Below are 19,508 nucleotides of genomic sequence, written 5' to 3'. Positions count from 1 at the left end.
CGGGCGCGGACGGCGGGGCGGCTCCCGCGGGCGCCTCCTCCCGGCCCGGCGGCGGCGCGGCGGGGCGGCCCCGCCCCAGGGCCCCGGCCCCGCCCTCGCGGCCTGGGCGCCCGCCCCGCCCCGCCCCGCGCCGCCCCGCGCCGGCTCCGCAGCTCGCGCCTGCCGGCCGGCCCGCCCGGCGCCGGGCCATGGCGCTGCTGCGGGACGTGTCGCTGCAGGATCCGCGGGATCGCTTCGAGCTGCTGCAGCGCGTGGGGGCCGGGACCTATGGCGACGTCTACAAGGTGCGCCGGGCCGGCGGGACCGCGCGGAGCCGGGAGGAGGGGGCCGCGCCCGGCCGCGCGGGAGGCGCCGCCCCGCCCCCGCCTCACCCCTTCGCCCCCCGCCCCGCAGGCCCGCGACACCGCCACCTCCGAGCTGGCCGCGGTGAAGATCGTCAAGCTGGACCCAGGTGAGGGCCGGGCGGGGCCTCTGCGTCGGAGCGCAGCGCGGGCGGGCGCGGGCTCGGTGCGGGCGCAGAGTGGACGTTTCCAAGACGCCCCTCCTGCCCCCGCGGCCCCGCCGGCCACCTGTCCACCTGTCCGGTCTGGAGGGAGGCGCCCGAGGCCCATTTTGCAGCCCACTGAGTCAGCCGCCCGCTCTGTGTCCCCTCGTGCTCCTCAGGGGACGACATCAGCTCCCTCCAGCAGGAAATCACCATCCTGCGTGAATGCCGCCACCCCAACGTGGTGGCCTACATCGGCAGCTACCTCAGGTGAGGCTGCCCTGCCCGCCTGTCCCCGCGCAGCCCCCGCGCGGCCTGCGCGCCCACCCCAGCCCTGTGTCTCCTCCCCAGGAACGACCGCCTGTGGATCTGCATGGAGTTCTGCGGAGGGGGGTCCCTACAGGAGATTTACCACGGTGCGGGGGGTCCCCCCCCTCGAGGGCGGGGATGGGGGGCCCTCGGAGGGCTGTAGCCTTTCCCTCTAGCCCAACGTGGCAGCAGCCGGGACAGGCCCGGCCGGACTTGGGCTTCTCTCTCTCCATTCCTGACTGGCTGTGTGACCTTGAGTGATAGCTGTCTTTCTCTGGGTTCCGAATTCCATCCTAAGCAGGAGAGGGATGTATCTAACACCCCTTTCCCTTAGAAGTCCCTGCTGCACCCCCTCACACACACCTAGGGTGTCGGGGAGGGTTCCCATATCTCTCAGCCCCGCTCCATGCCAGCCCTCACCCTTTCTGTTTCAGCCACTGGGCCCCTGGAGGAAAGGCAGATTGCCTACGTCTGCCGGGAGGCACTGAAGGTAGCTGGGCCCATAAGACTCTCTAGCTCCCCAGGAGCTGTGGGTCCAGACCCCAGCTGACCAGTGGGGTGCAGCCAGCGCTCCAGACAGGACTGGCTCAAGGGGCTCTGGGTCCTAGAGGGGAAGGGGCCCCATCCCTGTTGCCGGAAGCAGCCCATTTCCCTCTTGGCTCAGTCACTTCCTGTTTGGGGAGAGGGGAGGAAGAAGTGGCTTGGGTGGGGGGCCCTACTCCGAGAAGGGGTTCAGTGAGAGGATGTGTGCCAGGTGGCTGCCCTCAGGGACTCCTCTTTGTCCTCAGGGGCTTCACCATCTGCATTCTCTAGGGAAGATCCACCGAGACATCAAGGTAGGTAGGGGCCGGCTAAGGGCGCAGGGTGAGGGTGCTGGAGGCTCATGGGGCAGCGCACTGACTCTCTCCTCCATTTTCACAGGGAGCTAACCTTCTCCTCACTCTCCAGGGCGATGTCAAGCTGGGTCAGTACCTAGGGACACACTCAGTACCTAGGGTTCTGTGGCAGCCCAGAAGCTCTAGAGAGTGCCTGGTGCCCTGGGATTAGTCACTTTACTGGCCTCAGTTTCCCCATGTAGGAACTGTGGCATAGTCCCTTCCTGCTGGTAGCTAGCTGTGCTTGGGCCTGGATGGCATCCTGGCGTGGGACCAAGGCACTGAGTCAGGGATAGAGGCTGGTTGACCCCTTGCAGGAAAGGGACCTGGCCAGGCCTGCGGCCAGTGGCAGCTGTGTCTGGGCCTGGCCACCTGCCCATCTGAGCCTTTCCAGGTGCATCCTGAGCCTGAGGCCCCGGAGTGATGGGGGAGGTGAGTAGAGCCACAGATCTGGTGAGAGCTGCTCTTGTTCCTGCAGCTGACTTTGGGGTATCTGGGGAGCTGACAGCATCTGTGGCCAAGAGGAAATCTTTCATTGGGACTCCATACTGGTGAGGCTGGGGCCTGGAAAGAGGAGGAGGGGCCACAAGTGGGGTTCCTGGCCAGCCGCACATGTGACACCCCTCCCTCCCCCCACTTCTAGGATGGCGCCTGAGGTGGCTGCCGTGGAACGCAAGGGTGGTTACAACGAGCTGTGTGACGTGTGGGCCCTGGGCATCACTGCCATTGAGCTGGGCGAGCTGCAGCCGCCACTATTCCATCTGCACCCCATGAGGTCAGCCTAGGCCATGCCCCTTGCCGGCTGCTTGCCCTGCTGACCCTTCACCCCTGACCTCACACCCTCCCCCAGGGCCTTGATGCTCATGTCAAAGAGCAGCTTCCAGCCACCCAAGCTGAGGGACAAGACGCGCTGGTGAGGCCCCTCCCCTCCCCCTTCCCGTGCTTGGACTGTCTGACTCTCCAGGGTGCGGGACCTGGTGTGGACGGGAGAGCAGGGCAGATGGCTGGTGATGGAGCCGTGGGCAGTAACTGTCCTGCCCTGATTGTTCCTTGCTGGGTAGGCCCTGCTGGGTTCTGGAAGCTTCTGGAGCAGGGATGGAATGATCAGCAGGATGCCCTGCATGGGGCCTAACCTCCCGCTGGGTGGGGGTTCTTGTACCTACCAGGACCCAGAATTTCCACCACTTCCTCAAGCTGGCACTGACCAAGAACCCCAAGAAGAGGCCAACAGCTGAGAGGCTTCTACAGGTGGGAGGCAGGGCGGGCCTGGGGCTCAATGCACTAATGTCTGGAGAACAAGGCTAACCTGAGCACCCCTCATTCCTCCAGCACCCTTTCACAACCCAGCAGCTCCCTCGGGCCCTCCTCACTCAGCTCCTGGACAAGGCCAGTGACCCCCACCTGGGAACCCCCTCCCCTGAAGACTGTGAGCTAGAGGTAAGCAGGGAGCAGTGGGGAAGGGCGGGCCAGGAACAAGGCTTTGACCTGATCTTGTTGGAAGGATCCCAAAGGAGATATTGGTCAAGGTCTGTCCCCCTCTTAACCCCAGGACTGGGGCTTGCACTTAGGACCTGGGCTCTGTCCTTTAGCTTTTTCATTCAAGGCTGGCTCTCTACCACTTGGGCCCCAGCTTCATTCCCAACTTCTTGTTGGTTAATTGGAGATGAGTCTCACAGATTTTCCTGCCTGGGCTGGCTTTGAACTGCAATCCTCAGATCTCAGAGTAGCTAGGATTACAGGTGTGAGCTTAAAGTCACAGTAATTCCAGCACAGAGAGCTTGCCTATTAGGAATCTTCCCTGGGCTGGGTCTTGCTTTTCCTGTGATAGGTTCCCACTCTTGAGCCCAGGCTGACCCGGGGCCATGACTGAGCCATCTTGCTTTCGGTGTGATTTTTGGCAAGTCACATAGCCTCTCTGTGCCAGTTCTCCCATCTGTGACATGAGGGTGCCCATTTTAATCTCACAGTGACCTCAGAGGGTTTTCCCAAAAACAGAACACCCCATGTGTGTGCCCTCGCAGAATTCCTTGGCAGGAGATGGGCGCTGGGTGCCAGTGCACTGCTTTTCCTTCTTAGACTTACGACATGTTTCCAGACACTATTCACTCCCGGGGCCAGCCTGGTGTGGCCGAGAGGACCCCCTCCGAGATCCAGTGTGAGTCTTCTGACTTGTTTGCCCGTGGATTAGGGTGTGTGCTGTGTGTACACCAGGGTCTCAGTATGTGTACGTTGTGGGGGGAGTCGGGGTCAGTCCTGAGATGGCAGCCCCCTAACCCTGTACTCTGGGCCTCCCAGTTCACCAGGTGAAATTTGGCGCTCCTCGCAGGAAGGAAACGGACCCAATCAATGAGCCGGTGAGGGCTGTGGTGGGCCGGGGGTGGGGAGTGGGGTGGGGTGGGTCTCTGATGTAAGAGATTGCTTTCAGACAGGGGCTCCCTGTACCACCCAGAAATCTGTAGCTAATGGCTCCATTGTGGGCTAGTTTCCTTTAGACCGCGACTTAGAAGATGGGTCTAGGGCTAGTGGGGAGGTATGGCTCAAGTGGTAGAGCAAGCATGAGGCCTTGGGTTCAATCTCCAGTACCACAAGGAAGAAAGAAAAAAAAAAAAAAGCTAGGTGCTGGTGGCTCTTTCTTACAATCCTAGCTATTCAGGAAGCTGAGATAGGAGGTTTCCAATTCCAAGCCAGCTCAGGCAGGAAAATCCAGTTAGCCACCAAAAAACCAGAAGTGGAGATATGGCTCAAGTGGTGCAGTCCCAGCGTTGAGCAAAAAAATCTCAGGGACAGCACCCTGATTCAAGCCGCCAGTACCAGTACAGCTACATGCACAAAATTGGCTCTGTCAGCATAGGTCTGACCTACACTCTGGTGTTACTAGTGCATTGTCCGTCTTCCTGTCTGTCCTCTCTCCTGCCATCTTGCCTTCTGTATAACTAGGATTACATGCATGTGGCACCAGTACCTCGCTTTTGTTTAGTTTTGCTCAGCAATAAAGTCAGTTCTATGACCCAGGCTAGCCTGGAACTCATGAACTTCCTGCTTGAGCCTTCTGAGTGTTCTGATTACACTCGTGGCTGCCACAGTGGCTTTCCTTCAACTTTTATTGACCTCTCACAGTTTTTTCTCTTTGCCTCCTTCCTTGTCTCTGCCCTGGTTTCCTCCAGTGGGAGGAAGAGTGGACGCTATTGGGAAAGGAGGAGCTGAGTGGGTAAGTGAGGGAGGAAAGCTGCAGGGTGGATTGCGGGGGGGGGGGGGGGGGGGGGGCAGGGGGAGGTCCTGTAGTGAGGCTGACCTCTGACCCTCCCCCCCTGTCACACAGGAGCCTGCTGCAGTCTGTCCAGGAGGCGCTTGAGGAAAGGTGAGGGGCGGGGACTCTGGGAGGGGCGGGGACTCTAGGCCCGGGAGCCAATCCCATTTCATAGCGGTTGTCCACTGCTTTGTCTCCCGCAGGAGCCTGACCATCAGGCCGGCTTCGGACCTCCAGGTGCTGTAGCTGGGAGGGGGGGATGTACACACAGGTGACAGGGCCATCTAACAGCCCAGCCCTTTTCCCAGGAACTGGACTCCCCCGATGATGCCATGGGCACCATCAAACGCGCCCCTTTCTTGGGGCCCTCCCCTGCGGAGCCAGCCAAGGAGGATCTCTCGAGCTCCCCAGGTGAGCCTCAGATTTGGGAGGCCAGGAGGAACCTGGAATGGGGCCAGGGCTGAAAGTCACCGTGTGGCCTATATACCTGCAGGAACCCTGCCCCCATGTCCCCCAGGCCCTGGCAGCCCCTCAGTGCTGTCCACCGCCTGGGCCACCATGAAGCAGCGGGAAGATCCTGAGGTGAGGGCCACGAGGAGGAGGGGCTGTGGGCACTGGGCAGTGAGGTCACCTTGGCCCTAACTCCTTCCTTCCCTCCCAGAGGTCATCCTGCCATGGGCTTCCCCCAACCCCCAAGGTGCACGTAAGTGTTCACCTGTGTGTGTGTGTGTCCCGCTCAGCTGCTCTCCTAACCTGCCCGCCCACTGCTGCCCCGGCCCCCCCCCCCCTCAGCCCCTCACTTCCTCCACAGATGGGCGCCTGCTTTTCCAAAGTCTTCAATGGCTGTCCCCTTCGGATCCACGCTGCCGTCACCTGGGTCCACCCTGTCACTCGAGGTAGGCCAGAGGAGGACCCACCCCCCTCCCCATGGGCCACTGATCTCTGACCCTGTGCTCACACCTTCAGACCAGTTCTTGGTGGTGGGAGCTGAGGAGGGCATCTACACGCTCAACCTGCACGAGCTGCACGAGGACACCCTGGAGAAGGTGAGGCTTCTGGCCTTGGGGGGTGGGGCAGAGGCTCAGGGGAGGCTGCACGCCAGCCAAACGCCCCTCACTTCGCCCCCTAGCTGATCTCCCACCGCTGCTCCTGGCTCTACTGCGTCAACAATGTGCTGCTGTCACTCTCAGGTAGGGGGCGGGGCAGCTGCTGAGCCCCAGTGCCCTGAACTTCCCCCTAAGCCCCCGCTTGTGCCTTGCTCATGGCAGGGAAATCCACACACATCTGGGCACATGACCTTCCGGGTCTGTTTGAGCAACGGAGACTACAGCACCAGGCGCCGCTCTCCATCCCCACGAACCGCCTCACCCAGCGCATCATCCCCAGGTAGGGGTTGCGGGCTGCACTGAACTGGACGGCAGGGGCTCTGGGCAGAGACTGGTGGGATCTTTGATGTATCAGCTGGTCCCTTATCCTCTCTGAGCCCCAGGACCCTATTGGTCAGTACAGGTGCTAGCCACCTCCTCACCAGCTGCAGCTATTGGGCTTCCTGATAGCCAGTAGCTCAGCCCTGGGCGATGCTGGGCATAACACTTCATGAATTCTGTGTTGGAGAATCAAGGGAGATGACTCCCTTTGCAAGACAGTCCCTGTCCCCACCTGATGCTGAGTTGGGCCTGCTGGGAGATCCTTGGGGGACAGAGGCTGCAGAGTGGAAAGAGATCAGAGTCTGAGAACACATGGTTTCTGGGCAGAGGAAAGAACAGAGATGTGTGTGAAACAGTCCAGGACCTCCATGGTATTTGGCTGAGGCCGAGGAAGCTGCCCAGGTGGCAGAGCTCTTCTGTTGCTGCTGCTGCCACTGCTGCACCATCAGCGTTTTTAAAAGATCGATCTGAGTGCCAGTCAGGATTCTTCCTGTTGAAGGTGATTTCAACTGACTAGCCAAGAGCTAGGAGTGGTGCCATAGGCCTGTCATCCCAGGCTGAGGCAGGAGGATCTGAAGTTCTAGGCCAGCCGGGGCGACCTAAAAAGACCCAGTCAAAAGCAAAACAGAACAACTCATTGGTTTAAGCACAGAAGTGAGTTTAGTGTTTAATGTAGCTGAAGGTGCCGGAGTAGGCTTAGCTTCAGGCTCAGTTGGATCCAGGTGCAGGTAGCACTAGTAGGAACTGGCCTGCATCTCTGGGTTTAACAGATTTTCTTCTCAAAGGACAGAACAGATGGGGCTACCTGTAGTCCCAACCCCGTGGATCTAGAACCTCCATTCCCAAATCATTCCCAGAGGTTTCAGGCCACTTCTCATTGGCCCCGCTGAGGTGCCGCCTCGCTCTCCAGCCAATCACTGGGGCTGAGAGATAAGGTATCTAGGCCTGCCCTGGGCAGGAGAACATCTCAGCCCTCTTATAGAAAGATGCTCAGCAGAGGCACATGCTAATGAGTTGTGGTGGACAATGGAAGGTGAACTGGGAAAGGAGCGGCCCGTGGGCCAGCCTGGGGGGCATTTAGAGTAGACTGACAAGGTCAGGGGACAGAGTAACCCTGAGTGTGTCCTAGGTTTGTGAGGCATGGGCCATGTTGGAGAGAGCACTTAGTCATTCAGCTGATGACGACAGTGCTCAGAAGGCTCCTAGCAGAGTCCCGGGGCACAGATGAACTCTGGCCCTTGTCATGGCGTCTGTTGCTTGTGGAGGGAGGCAGGCAGTGTGGAGCTGGGTCAGGGAAACTATTTGGTGGCTGATGGCTCAAGAGATCATCCAGCCACTGGGACATCAAGGGTGGCGTTGAACAGGTGCTCAGGAAGGCTTTGCTGAGAAAGTGCTGTTTTGGGCAATAGAGAGCTGGGGTACTGTACCTCCGTGGCAGAGCTCTTGGCTGTTGTATGTAAAGCCTGGGGTTCTGTCCCCAGCAGTGCAGCAGAAACAACAAAAGACTAATCCTGTAGATATGTGGGGAAGGCCATTGGGCAGAAGGCTGGGCCAGTGCAAAGGCCCTGGGACCGAAAGTCAGCTCGGTCTACTTGAGGAACAGCAATGAAGCCAGTGTGGTGGATCAGATGGAGTGAGAGGGAGATAACTGAGGAGGCCTTCAGCTTTAACTCAGAGGGCAGAGAGAGTGGGGCGGGCACTGCGGCGGCGGAGTGACCCACACTGAGATCACCAGCGACAGGGCGAGGGTGGAAGTGAGGAGGTATTGCCGTGCTGGGGTGGGAAGCAGTGTGCACAAGGGCTGGGGTAGCAATGGAGGAAATGCAAACCAGTCCAGTTCTGGTACTGTGTTGCCAGTGGAGCCAGCAGGATTTCCTGATGATAGGCAGTAGAGGGGAGAAGGGCGTGGTGGTGCTGACCAGGGCCCTGCCCCGGCTTTAGGAAGGATGGAGCTGTCATCAGTTAGAGGTGGAACAAGAGCCAGGAGGAGCTGAATTCAATTTGCATTGACGTGTGTTTTTGCACCAGATGCCTGTGGCTCACATCCGTGAACCTAGACACTTAGGAGGCTGAGATCTGAGGAGTGAGGTTCAAAGCCAGCCCAGGCAGGAAATCCTGTGAGACTACAATAAACTACCAAAAAAGTCAATGGAGGTGCGGCTGAAGTGGTAGACATCTAGCCTTGAGAAAAAAAAAATACCAACAGAAAAAACTAAGGGACAGTGCCCAGGCCCTGAGTTGAAACCCTAATTCTGGCACACACAGGGCCTATGCTTGCCAGGCAAGTGCTGTACAAAGATGCAAGCCCAAGATACTTTTTTTTTTTTTTTGTGGTGATGGGGCTTGAACTCAGGTCCTGGGAGCCATCCCTGAGCTGTTTTTTGCTCAGGGCACTCAGTGGCACTTTTTTTTTTTTCTTTTTTGGGTCCGGTCATGGGGCCTGAACTCTGGGCCTGGGCACTGTCCCTCAGCTCTTCAGCTCAAGGCTAGCACTCTACCACTTGAGCCACAGCGCCACTTCCGGCTTTTTTCTTTTTGTTTATGTGGTGCTGAGAAATCGAACCCAGGGCCTCTGGCATGTAAGGCATGGGCTCTACCACTGAGCCACCTTCCCAGCCCCTCAGTGGCACTTTTTGAGCCACGTGCCATTTACAGTTTTCTGGGGGTTACTTGGAGATAAGAGTCTCTAGACTTTCTTGCCTGGGCGGGCTTTGAACCTTGATCATCAGCTCTCAGCTTCCTGAGTAGCTAGGATTACAGGTGTGAGCCACCAGTGCCTGGCTGTGGGTTTTTTTTTTTTCTTTTTCTTGGTTTTTATGTTTTTGCTAATCCCAGGACTTAAACTCAGGGCCTCAAACTCTAGATCCTCCAGATTTCAGCGTCTTAAGTAACTAAGATACAAATATGAGCCATCAGTGCTCTGCTCAAGATGCGCGTGTGCGCGCGTGCGCGCGTGCGTGCGTGTGTGTGCGTGCATGTGTGTGTGCTGGCTACGCTGGCTAGCTCTGGGGCTTGAATTCAGGGCCTGCCCACTGTCCCTGAGCTCTTCAGCTCAAGGCTAGCACTCTACCACTTGAGCCATAGCACTGCTTCTGATATTTCTGAGTGGTTTATTGGCAATTAGAGTTTCATGGACTTCCCTGCCCGGGCTGGCTTTGAGGCTTTGAACCACGATCCTCAGATCTTAGCCTCCTGAGCAGCTAGGATTACAGGCGTGAGCCACCGGCACCTGACTGTTCCTTAGTTTTTTGCTTGAAGCTAGCACTCTTCCACTTGAGCCACAGCTTCATACCTGATGTTTTGGTGGTTAATTGGAGATAAGAGTCTCATAGGCTTTCCTGCCTGGGCTGGCTTCTAACTGCAATCTTCACATCTCAGTTTCCTGAATAGCTAGGATTACAGGTGTGAGTCACCAGCGCCTGGCTTCCAAGATACATTTTGAATGTGCCATGCTAAGGAGACCTCCATCCATCTACAGCCAGAAGGGGTAGAAGCTCCAAGGAGAGGGCTGGCTCTGGGTTCAGATGCCATGACCAGATGTAGAGGTGGGGCATGCAGCAGGGGACCTGCAGGGAGGGTAGGCGGTCCAGGCCGAGGGCAGCACTGCACCTGGTGTCCACTGTCCTCTGGGCTTCCTGAGCTTCATCCCCTGTCTAGCCTCTGCTTGGGCCCTGGGCCTGCAGGAAGCTGGCCCACTGAGGCCCTGGCGAGGCACTGCAGCCTGGGGCCCGTGTCTGGAAGGTCAGAATCACAAGGTCCGCGTTGCACATAAAGAAGAGAAAACATGAATTACTCAAGAGGAAGAACCAAATACAAAGCTACATGCCAGAATGTATGCCACTGTCCTTCCCAAAGGCCAGCTGGGAGGACAGCGAGAGGAAGAAGGAGGGCAGAGGGCAGAGAGGGGCAGACGCCGGCTTCCTCCCAGGGGCCTGTCTTGGCAGAAGTACAGACAGAGCCTGAGTCACTGCAGTGTCCACACCAGCACATGGCCCTGTTCCCTAGAGAATACTGCGTGCTCCCCATCATTGAAGCCGCCCACCCCCTGGCCCTGCAGGCCTGTAGCCCCCACCAGAGCAGTGATGGAGGGCAAATGGTTGCTGTCTGAAGCCTTTCTTCCCCCAGGGCCTGTGGGTGCATCTGTGAAATGGGCCAGTGCAGCCCAGCAATCCAGAGCCCGACTCCACTCCTGCCACTCTTCTTCACATGGCTTTGCCCACAAAAGAATTGCTTTTGGGTCTGGGAAGGTGGCTCAGTAGTAAAGTGCTGGTCTTGCATGCATGAGGCCTTGGGCTCGAATCCTCAGCACTACATAAACTGAAAAAGCCAGAAGTGACGCTGTGGCTCAAGTGGTAGAGCTCTAGCCTTGAGCTGAAGAGCTGAGGGACAGCGCACAGGCCCAGAGTTCAGTCCCATGACCAACAACAACAAAACAAAAAAAAAGAATTGCTTTTGTTTTGTGTTGTTTTTGTGTGTTGATACGGGAGCTTGAACTCAGGGCCTTTCACTCTTGCTTAGCTTTTTCACTCAAAGCTAGAGCTCTGCTGCTTAAGGTACGGCTCCACTTCTGGAGATAAGAGTCTTCCTAGAGGACTGGGAAGGTAGCTTAGTGGCAGAGTGCTTGCCTAGCATACATGAAGCCCTGGGTTTGATTCCTCAGTACCACAGACACAGAAAAAAAGTGGCTCTGTGGCTCAAGTGGTAGAGTGCTAGCCTTGAGCAAAAGAAGCTCAGGGACAGTGCTTGGGCCCTGAGTTCAAGCCCCAAGACTGGCCTGGATTTGTCTGCTCAGACTGACTTCAAATCAGTCAGGTTTCAGCCTCCTGAGCAGTTAGGATTACAGGTGTGAGCCACCGGCTCCGGGCTCCTAGAACTCAAAGCAAGTGGAAAAGTAAAGCTACCAGGCGCACGTTTCTCCCCGTAGGAACTTGTATCATCCTGTCTGCGGCCCAGGAAGTGGCCACTAGCATTACCCACATTCTGCAGATAAGGAAATTGAGGCATGGATGGGGGAAGTGACTTGCACAAGGCCACGAGGGCCCTGGGTGTGACTCTGAGGACTCCAGGCTGGAGAGCTGCCAGGTGGCCGCAGCGATGGGGTGTCGGCGTGCTAGTGTGCAAGATAAAGATGGCCACCCTACAGTGCTCTGGCTGTGACGGCTCCCCAACTCCCCACCCCCTACCCCCGTTTATCACCCCTCCAGGCGCTTTGCCCTGTCCACCAAGATTCCAGACACCAAAGGCTGCCTGCAGTGCCGTGTGGGTAAGAGCTGGCCGAGTGGGGCCCCAGCAGGGTGGGGCGCAGGCTGAGCTCCCTGCCCACCCTCTGTCTCTCCCTCAGTGAGGAACCCCTACACGGGTGGCACCTTCCTGCTGGCCGCCCTGCCCGCCAGCATGCTCCTGCTGCAGTGGTATGAGCCCCTGCAGAAGTTTCTGCTGCTGAAGGTGAGGGGGTGGTGGGAGAGGCCCAGGGAGTCTCAAGGCAGGCAGCAGAGACCCGAGTACCCCGACTACCCGGCTCCCCCCTCTAGAACTTCTCCAGCCCCCTGCCCAGCCCAGCTGGGATGCTGGAGCCGCTGGTGCTAGACGGAAAGGAGCTGCCGCAGGTGTGTGTGGGTGCTGAGGGACCCGAGGGGCCTGGCTGCCGCGTCCTGTTCCACGTCCTGCCTCTGGAGGCCGGCCTGACGCCTGACATCCTCATCCCCCCTGGTAATCAGGGAGACTGGGTTGGGGGGGGGGGTTGGCAAGCAGATAAGGGAGACAGAGGCGGGAGTTAGGGGCTGGGAATCACAAGCCACGGCTCCCCAGAGACCTTGGGGCCCAAGGACATCAGTGGGTTTAGAACTCTCTGCCTCCCTTTAGTTGGAAAGATCTCCAAGACTAAGCCTGGCATGGTGGTGCAGCCTAGAGTCCCAGTTTACTGGGGAGGCTGAGGCAGGGAGGATTGCTTAAGTAAGTCTAGGAGTTGAAGGCCAGCTACAGTGAGAAAGGAGCTGGGCACCAGTGGTTCATGCTTGTAATCCTAGCAATTTAGGAGGCTGAGGTCTGAGGATTGTGGCTCAAAGCCAGCCACCTAGGCAGACAAATCTGAGTCTTAGCACTAGTTAACTAGCAAAAAGCCAGAACTGGAGGCATGGCTCATATGGTTGAACACCAGCATCAGTCAAAAAAGCTAAAAGTGTAAAGCCCTGAGTTCAAGCCCTGATATTAGTATGTATGTGCATATATGTGCACACACACGCGCGCACACGCGCGCACGCACACACACACACAAAGAAAAAGTTATTGTACCAAACAACTGACAGCCAAGAAAACTCTGGCTGCCAGTGCTCAGGCCTGGCAGTATGATAGCCTTGCTCACAAGAGGGATTTGTTTTGTTTTTTTGGTGCTCATTCTCAGGGCCTAAGTGCTCCCCCTGAGCGTTTTTGCTCAAGGATAGAGCTCTACCACTTGAGCCACAGTGACACTTTTGGTTTTCTAGTGGTTTATTGGAGTCTCAGGCACTTTCCTGCCCTAGCTGGCTTTGAAACACATCCTCAGATCTCACTCAGCCTCCTGACTAGCTAGGATTGCAGGCGTGAGCCACCAGCAGCTGGCAGAATTTCATTCTTGAGTCTCCCGGCTGTGCATTGCTATGCCTGGGTCACTCGTGAGGAACCGAGGCTGACAAGGGAAGAGTGGAGCCCACTCACACCTCCCTGGAAGATGTGTCCCGCGCTAGGCCCTCAGGAAGTTCCTCCCCTCTCTTGAGTTTCCTGGTAGGGGTCAGTATGAGATGGCTGAAAGTGGTTGTGTGTCCCATAGATGCCCCATATCTTGGGGGCTCAGACAGGTCTGGTCCCCTTTTCTCTGCCCACAGAGGGGATTCCAGGCTCTGCACAACAGGTGATCCAGGTGGACAGGGACACAGTGCTGGTCAGCTTTGAACGTGAGTACCTCTGTGATCCGTGCAGGAGCACAGGGGGAGTAAGGGCTGGGGGTGGGGGTGGGGGCAGGGATCTGCCCTCCTAGGAGGGAGCCACTCTGTCTCCAACCCCCCCAGACACAAACACCAGCTCCATTCCTCTGTAGGCTGCGTGAGGATCGTCAACCTGCAGGGTGAACCCACAGCCACACTGGCCCCTGAGCTGACCTTCGACTTCCCCATAGAGACCGTGGGTAAGTGAGCCAGAGGTGGGGTGCAGGGGTGCCCTCCTAGCTCAGAGTATAATACAAGGTGGCCCAGGAGGCAGGATCTGGATGGAGGGCAAGAAGAGCGCCTCCAGCCCTTCTGGGGAGCCATCCTGGTCATCCACAGTTAGGACCCCTGAGGCCAGAAGTGGGTTGGTGGAGGGGGGGGGCGGCTGGCTCCCTGCCTCAGTGGGCGGAGCTGGGCAGGTAGAGCAAGCCCCTCTCCCCTGCAGTGTGCCTGCAGGACAGCGTGCTGGCCTTCTGGAGCCATGGCATGCAGGGCCGCAGCCTGGACACCAATGAGGTGAGTTGGGCCGGGCCACCCCCACAGCCCTCGTGTCTTTGGAGAGGACACCCGCTGGAGTGATTTCAGTACCCCTTGTCTTCCAGGTAACACAAGAGATCACGGATGAGACGAGGATCTTCCGAGTACTAGGGGCCCACAGGTAGGTGGTGGCGTCCCTGAGGTCAGAAGTGGACCAGCATGCCTTGCACCTCCTGCCTTGCTCACCAGGTGCCTCTTCCCTCACTAGAGACATCATACTGGAGAGCATTCCCACAGACAACCCCGGGGCACACAGCAACCTCTACATCCTCACCGGCCACCAGAGCAGCTACTGAGCCGTCCCTCCTGCCCCTCTGGGCAAAGCGTGGAAGAGCCTGAGCCCCTTACTCTGCTAGGGCTGGAGGGCAGAAATAATCCTGACCAGTGTGTGGGGGATGTCCCTCAAGGGGAGGGTACCTCCCCCCCTTTAGCAATAACTGGACCCCAAGGAACTGCTACCACCTCCCTAGTGTGGGGACCCGCACACTGGCACAGTGGAGGCCATCCTGCCAATCCATTCCATTTTGTTTCACATTCCCACTTTCTGCTAAGAGCCTGCCCCTGGCTCTGTCCTGGGGAACGTGTATTTAAAAGAGAACTATATTGGTATGAAAGCTGGCTGGTCTTATCCCACCGGTCCCTGTGGGCTGAGGAGCTGGCCCCGCCCCCGCCGCCTGGCCCTCCTCCCTATCTGAGGGTGCTTGGTGTTCCTAGGATCTTCCTGGCAGCCCTCCACTTTGCAGTTCTGGAGCTCTGTTGTTCAGCACCCCGAAGGACCATGCAATAGGGACATCCAGAACAAAGAGATCATCTAGGGAACTCTTGCCCTGCAGGACCTGACCTGTGTCCCTGCCAGCAGCTCTGTGATCTAACCTGTTCCATGACTAGCAGCTGCTTGCTGGCTCCTGCCTCCCGCAGCGCCCCTTAGAGGTGCCCAGCAGCGCAGTGCACTTGACAGGCTAGGAGAGGAGACGGGGCTGAGTGTGTGTGAGACCCGGAAGGGCTCCTTGGCACAAGGCTCCAGGGTCACGACCAAGATGCAGATGCGCCCTCAAGAGGACCCATTATCTCGGGAGCCCATGCTCAGGTTGGGCTTTACCTTGCCCTTCTCCCACAGCCCCTGAGCAGAAAGGCCCAGAACCCCAGGTCAGGAGCCCTACAGCCTCAGGCACTGACTGCCTGTTCTTGACCACAGCCTTTGGACAGGGGAGGACAGCCGAGACAGGGAGGAAGCTGACCCTGATGGAAAGGGGGGTGTACAGGCAGGGCCAGTCCAGGGAGGCTGGAAGCTCCGGGAGCAAAGGTTCGAGACTCCGCCCGGCCCATCAGCATGCTGATGTTTAAGACGACCTTTCCTATGGCTGGTGGGAGGGCAGATGACAGCTCGTATGAATAGACACAGGATATCATTGACCCCTTCCCACCCACCTGACGAGTCCTGGCTGCGCTGTTTCTAGTGACAAGTGTTTCTTGGCTGAAATGAAGAGCTAGATAGACTAGGGGAGGGGACACATCCGGTGTACCCAGTGAGACCCGAGGGGAGAGGCACTTTCCAAGCTCTGAGGACCAAATTAAGAGGGAGGTGATAGGGCTACCTGGCGAGTTCCTTCCTCCCAGTTTTCCAGATTTCTTGGAAGAATGCTGGAGGCAGGGGTGGAGAGGTGAGCGCCTAGGAGAGGCCAGGACACCCTGACTCCAGTTGTCCTGGGTTAGGTCTGTGACCATTACCACGACAACAGTAGACAGCGCCACCTTGTGGTAAACCCTGGAGGCCTTAGATCCCACCTGAAGAGGGAGGGGCTTGGAGGTGTAATGTGCCAAAGGGGGGTTGGAGATGTGTGTGTGTGAAAGGAAGGGCCTCTGACAAGTTTTCTGCCAGCAAAGGCAGGCATAAGCCAAAGAGAAGGTAAGAGAGCAGGGAATGTATACTGACTGAGACTAAAACTCAAGTTTATTTATATATTTGTTTATAGGTAGTCCTTGCTTGAGGTACATATTTTGAAATACAAAAGATAGAATGAGTTGGGTGTGGTAGGACATGCCTGTAATCCCAGCACTCAGGAAGCAGAGGCAAGGCAGGAGGTCCAGGCCAGCCTTGGTCACATAGCAAGACTTTGTCTCAAATATTAAATAAAGTATTTTAAAGTTTCCCTCTTATTCCCCCAGTTACCCATGTCCCAGTTACTTTTGAGCCCTTCTAGCACTATTTATGCAAATTTAAAGTATTTAAATGTATTTTCTTTTCTTTTTCCTTTTTTTTTTTTGTTGGTCTGGGGCTTGAACTCTGGGCCTGGGCACTGTCCCTCAGCTCTTCAGCTCAAGGCTAGCGCTCTACCACTTGAGCCACAGCACCACTTCTGGTTTTCTGAGTGGTTTATTGGATATAAGAGTCTCAGACTTTCCTGCCTGGGCTGGCTTTGAACCGAAATCCTCAGATCTCAGCCTCTTGAGTAGCTAGGATTACAGGCGTGAGCCAACAGCGCCCGGCTCAATATATTTTCTATACACGGGTATATACATATTCCACATATAATGCCAGCTTTGCTCTTTTAAAATATGCCTGGAGATTTTTTTTCTTGATCAGTGTCGTCCTTTGTTGTTTCATAACTCGCAGTGGTCCAGCTGTATCTGGTTCCCATAACTCATGTTAATGCACCGTAACTAGATCCCTCTGGATGGAAAAGCTAATTGTTTCTACCACTGCGATATTAAAAGCGATGCTGCGATGTAACCATTCTTATCCAGTGCTGTTTTGTGTGTATCTCGGCAGTGGCCCTGCTGGATCAGAGGTGGATGCATTTGGCATGACAACTCACCCTCTGTGGGTGGAATGGGGCAGGCAGGACATCTTTAAGTTGTTCTGTGGATGAAGAAAGGACACAGGCATCTCGGGTGTTCAGGAAATGGTCACACCTGCAGCACACCTGTGGAGATGGTTAGCAGAGAACCCTGATGATGCTCATCACATTTCCCTAAGAGCACAGGAGGCACGTTCACTGTGGGGAGGAATGAGCATGAGCATGAACTGGGGGGTCAGCCTGGGACAGCCAATTTTCCCCAGATAGAGGTGTGTGTGAGAGAGAGAGAGAGAGATGCTGAGCCAAGCCTGGTTCCCTCTACCTATGCCACGGCCTTTCCTAAAGGAAGGGCTGTTGGCAGGACAGAAAGTGCTGCTGTAATGTACTTACTACAACTATACAGATGAGTCAGGAAGAAAGGAACATCTCCCAACCTGCAGGACTTGGCGATTCCCAAAGAGGATCTTGGCTGACACTTGTTTTCTCTTTCCTGTTTACTTTTTTTTTAATATATATTTTTTATTGTAAAAATGCTTTCCCCATTTACTTTTTTGAGGATCCAGAAACTTTGGGGAGCTCCTAGGCAGAGGGGATAGAATCCAGGGGCCTCATACCAAGTCAGGCAAGTGCTTGGCAAGTAATCTACAGTTCCAACCTGTTTCCCAAATTTTAATAATACCTTAGATCCTTTGTGTTTTGCTTGAACTCAGGGCCTGGACACTGTCCCTGAGCTGCTTTTGCCCAAGGCTAGTGCTCTATTCAGCCACAGCCCACTTCAAGCTTTTTTGATAATTTATTGGAAAGAAAAATCTCCTGGGCTGGCTCGGAACTGTAATCCTCAGATCAGCCTCCTGAGTGGCCAGGATTATAGGCATGAGCTATAGGCACCTGGCCTCTGTGAGACTTTTATCTCTAATTAGCAACCAAAAAACTCGGAAATAGAAGTGTAGCTCAAGAAATAGAACACAAGAACTTGAGGGAAAAAGCTAAGCAACACTATCCAGGCCAAGTTCAAGCTCCAGTACTAGCACACACACACAAAAGACTTCAGGAAGGGACTAGAAACTTGCCCTTTGCATTTCTACAACAATTAGCTGAGACCAATTTGGTGTCCCACAAGTTGATTCAATTCAGATGGTAACTAGTGCATTACACAATTCACAATGGTGGGCCATTTTAAGCTTATTTATATTTATACACAGCATTAGAGCTTTATATTTTGGGGGGGGGGGGTCCGGTTGTTTTTTTGGGCCTGGGCCCTGTCCCTCAGCTCTTCAGCTCAAGGCTAGCGCTCTACCACTGAGCCACCTTCCCAGCCCCTAGAGCTTTATTTCTGAAGTTTTGTGTTTAAATAATTTTGAGCTCCACTACCTGGAGTTAACAGACTCACAGGTCAAGAACTCGGCCACAAGTCACTCGTATCCAGGCTCCCTGAAATTCTGTCAAAGTAGCCAGGTGCTGTTGGTTCACATCTAATCCTAGCTACTTAGGAGGCTGAGATCTGAGGATTGTGGTTCGAAGACAACCCAGGCAGAAAAGTTCCTATGAGACTCTTATTTGCAATAAACCACTAAAAAAAAGCTGGAAGTGGCACTGTGGCTCAAGTGGTAGAAGACTATCTTTGAGCACAAAGCAGCTCAGAGAGTTCAAGCCCCCAGACCAGTTAAAAAAAAATCTGAGTTAGGCGCTGGTGGCTTACGCCTGTAATCCTAGCTACTCAGGAGGCTGACATCTGAGAATTGTGGTCCAAAGCCAGCCCAGGCAAGAAAAAAAAATTTTTTTGGTCAGTTGTTAGGCCTGAACTCTGGCCTTAGACGCTGTCCCTCTTCAGCTCAAGGCTAGCGCTCTACCACTTGAGCCACAACACTACTTCCAACTTTTTTCTGCTTATGTGGTGCTTTATGTGGTGCTGAGGAATCAAACCCAGGGCCTCATGCATGCAAGGCAAGCACTCTACCGCTGAGCCACATTCCCAGGCCTACATGAGACTTTTATTTCCAATAAACCACCAGAAAATCAGAAGTAGTGCTGTGGCTCAAGTGGTAGAGCACTAGCCTTGAGATGAAGAGCTGAGAGACAGTGCCTAGGCCAGAGTTCAAGCCCCACTACCCCCCCCCCCCCAAATTGTCATTACCTAAAATATGTGGGAACTCTGTGACTCCATTCAAGTTCAATAATTCATCAGAAGGACATACAGAACTCAGGAGAGTGCCATACGCATACTTACGGTTACTACTTTCTTTTTTTGTGGGTTGTAGGGCTTGAACTCTGGGCCTGGGCACTGTCCCTGCACTCTTAAGCTCAAGACAAGCACTCTACCACTTGAGCCACAGCACCACTTCCAGTTTCCTAGTGGTTTAGTGGAGATAAGAGTCTCATACTTTCCTTCCCAGGTTGGCTTTGAACCGTGATCCTCAGATCTCAGCCTCCTGAGTAGCTAGGATTACAGGTGTGAGCCACGGGCACCCAGCAGCACTTTCTTAGAAAGTATAACAGGGCAGCAAGGGCTGGAGATCCATGTTCCTGCGGAGGAAGGGTGCACATCCACAGGTTCTCCATCCAGGAAGCTCTCTGAACCTCTTGTTCAAAGTGTCTACTAACCCCCATGTCTAGAGTCAGGATTGGATAACTTAGTGGCCATGTGACTGATATCCCACCCCTCTTCCCTTCCCAGCTGAAAGATGGTTGATTTCTGGCGACCAGTCCCATTCTGATACTGTTTGAAGGCCCAGTTCTGTCTCTCCCCCCACCCCCCTTAGGTTGTGGGCTTGAACTCTAGGCCTGGGCACTGTCCCTCAGCTCTTCAGCTCAGGGTAAGGGCTCTACCACTTGAGCTGCAGCGCCACTTCTGGCTTTCAGGTGGTTTATTGGA

At 55.7% G+C, this 19,508-nt stretch overlaps 1 protein-coding gene across 2 annotated transcripts; it reads left to right on the top strand.

The window, feature by feature from the left end:
* Positions 1–152: 152 nt before the first annotated feature.
* Positions 153–14,452, top strand: Map4k2 (mitogen-activated protein kinase kinase kinase kinase 2). 2 transcript variants are annotated; one of them, XM_042676255.1, is made up of 32 exons: positions 153–284; positions 394–451; positions 664–754; positions 836–900; positions 1,228–1,283; positions 1,582–1,629; positions 1,715–1,757; positions 2,147–2,219; positions 2,312–2,443; positions 2,519–2,581; positions 2,835–2,916; positions 2,998–3,105; positions 3,745–3,823; positions 3,964–4,022; positions 4,833–4,876; positions 4,988–5,026; positions 5,119–5,152; positions 5,224–5,326; positions 5,433–5,497; positions 5,577–5,618; positions 5,727–5,811; positions 5,882–5,961; positions 6,045–6,105; positions 6,184–6,301; positions 11,547–11,605; positions 11,684–11,787; positions 11,874–12,051; positions 13,203–13,271; positions 13,415–13,501; positions 13,747–13,817; positions 13,904–13,959; positions 14,047–14,452. In XM_042676255.1, the coding sequence occupies exons 1-32, from the start codon at positions 189–191 to the stop codon at positions 14,132–14,134; spliced, it is 2,436 nt and encodes an 811-aa protein (XP_042532189.1). In that variant the 5' UTR covers positions 153–188; the 3' UTR covers positions 14,135–14,452. The 2 variants fall into 2 exon arrangements, with proteins under 2 accessions (XP_042532189.1, XP_042532188.1); XM_042676254.1 differs by having other exon boundaries at positions 5,409–5,497.
* Positions 14,453–19,508: the final 5,056 nt, after the last annotated feature.

The sequence above is a fragment of the Dipodomys spectabilis genome, unplaced genomic scaffold, assembly GCF_019054845.1.
Source record: "Dipodomys spectabilis isolate Male_0828 unplaced genomic scaffold, ASM1905484v1 ptg000030l, whole genome shotgun sequence".
In the NCBI taxonomy this organism is placed as follows: domain Eukaryota; kingdom Metazoa; phylum Chordata; class Mammalia; order Rodentia; family Heteromyidae; genus Dipodomys; species Dipodomys spectabilis.
Note: the sequence above shows the minus strand (reverse complement) of the source record. Positions and strands in the feature narration are given on the sequence as shown.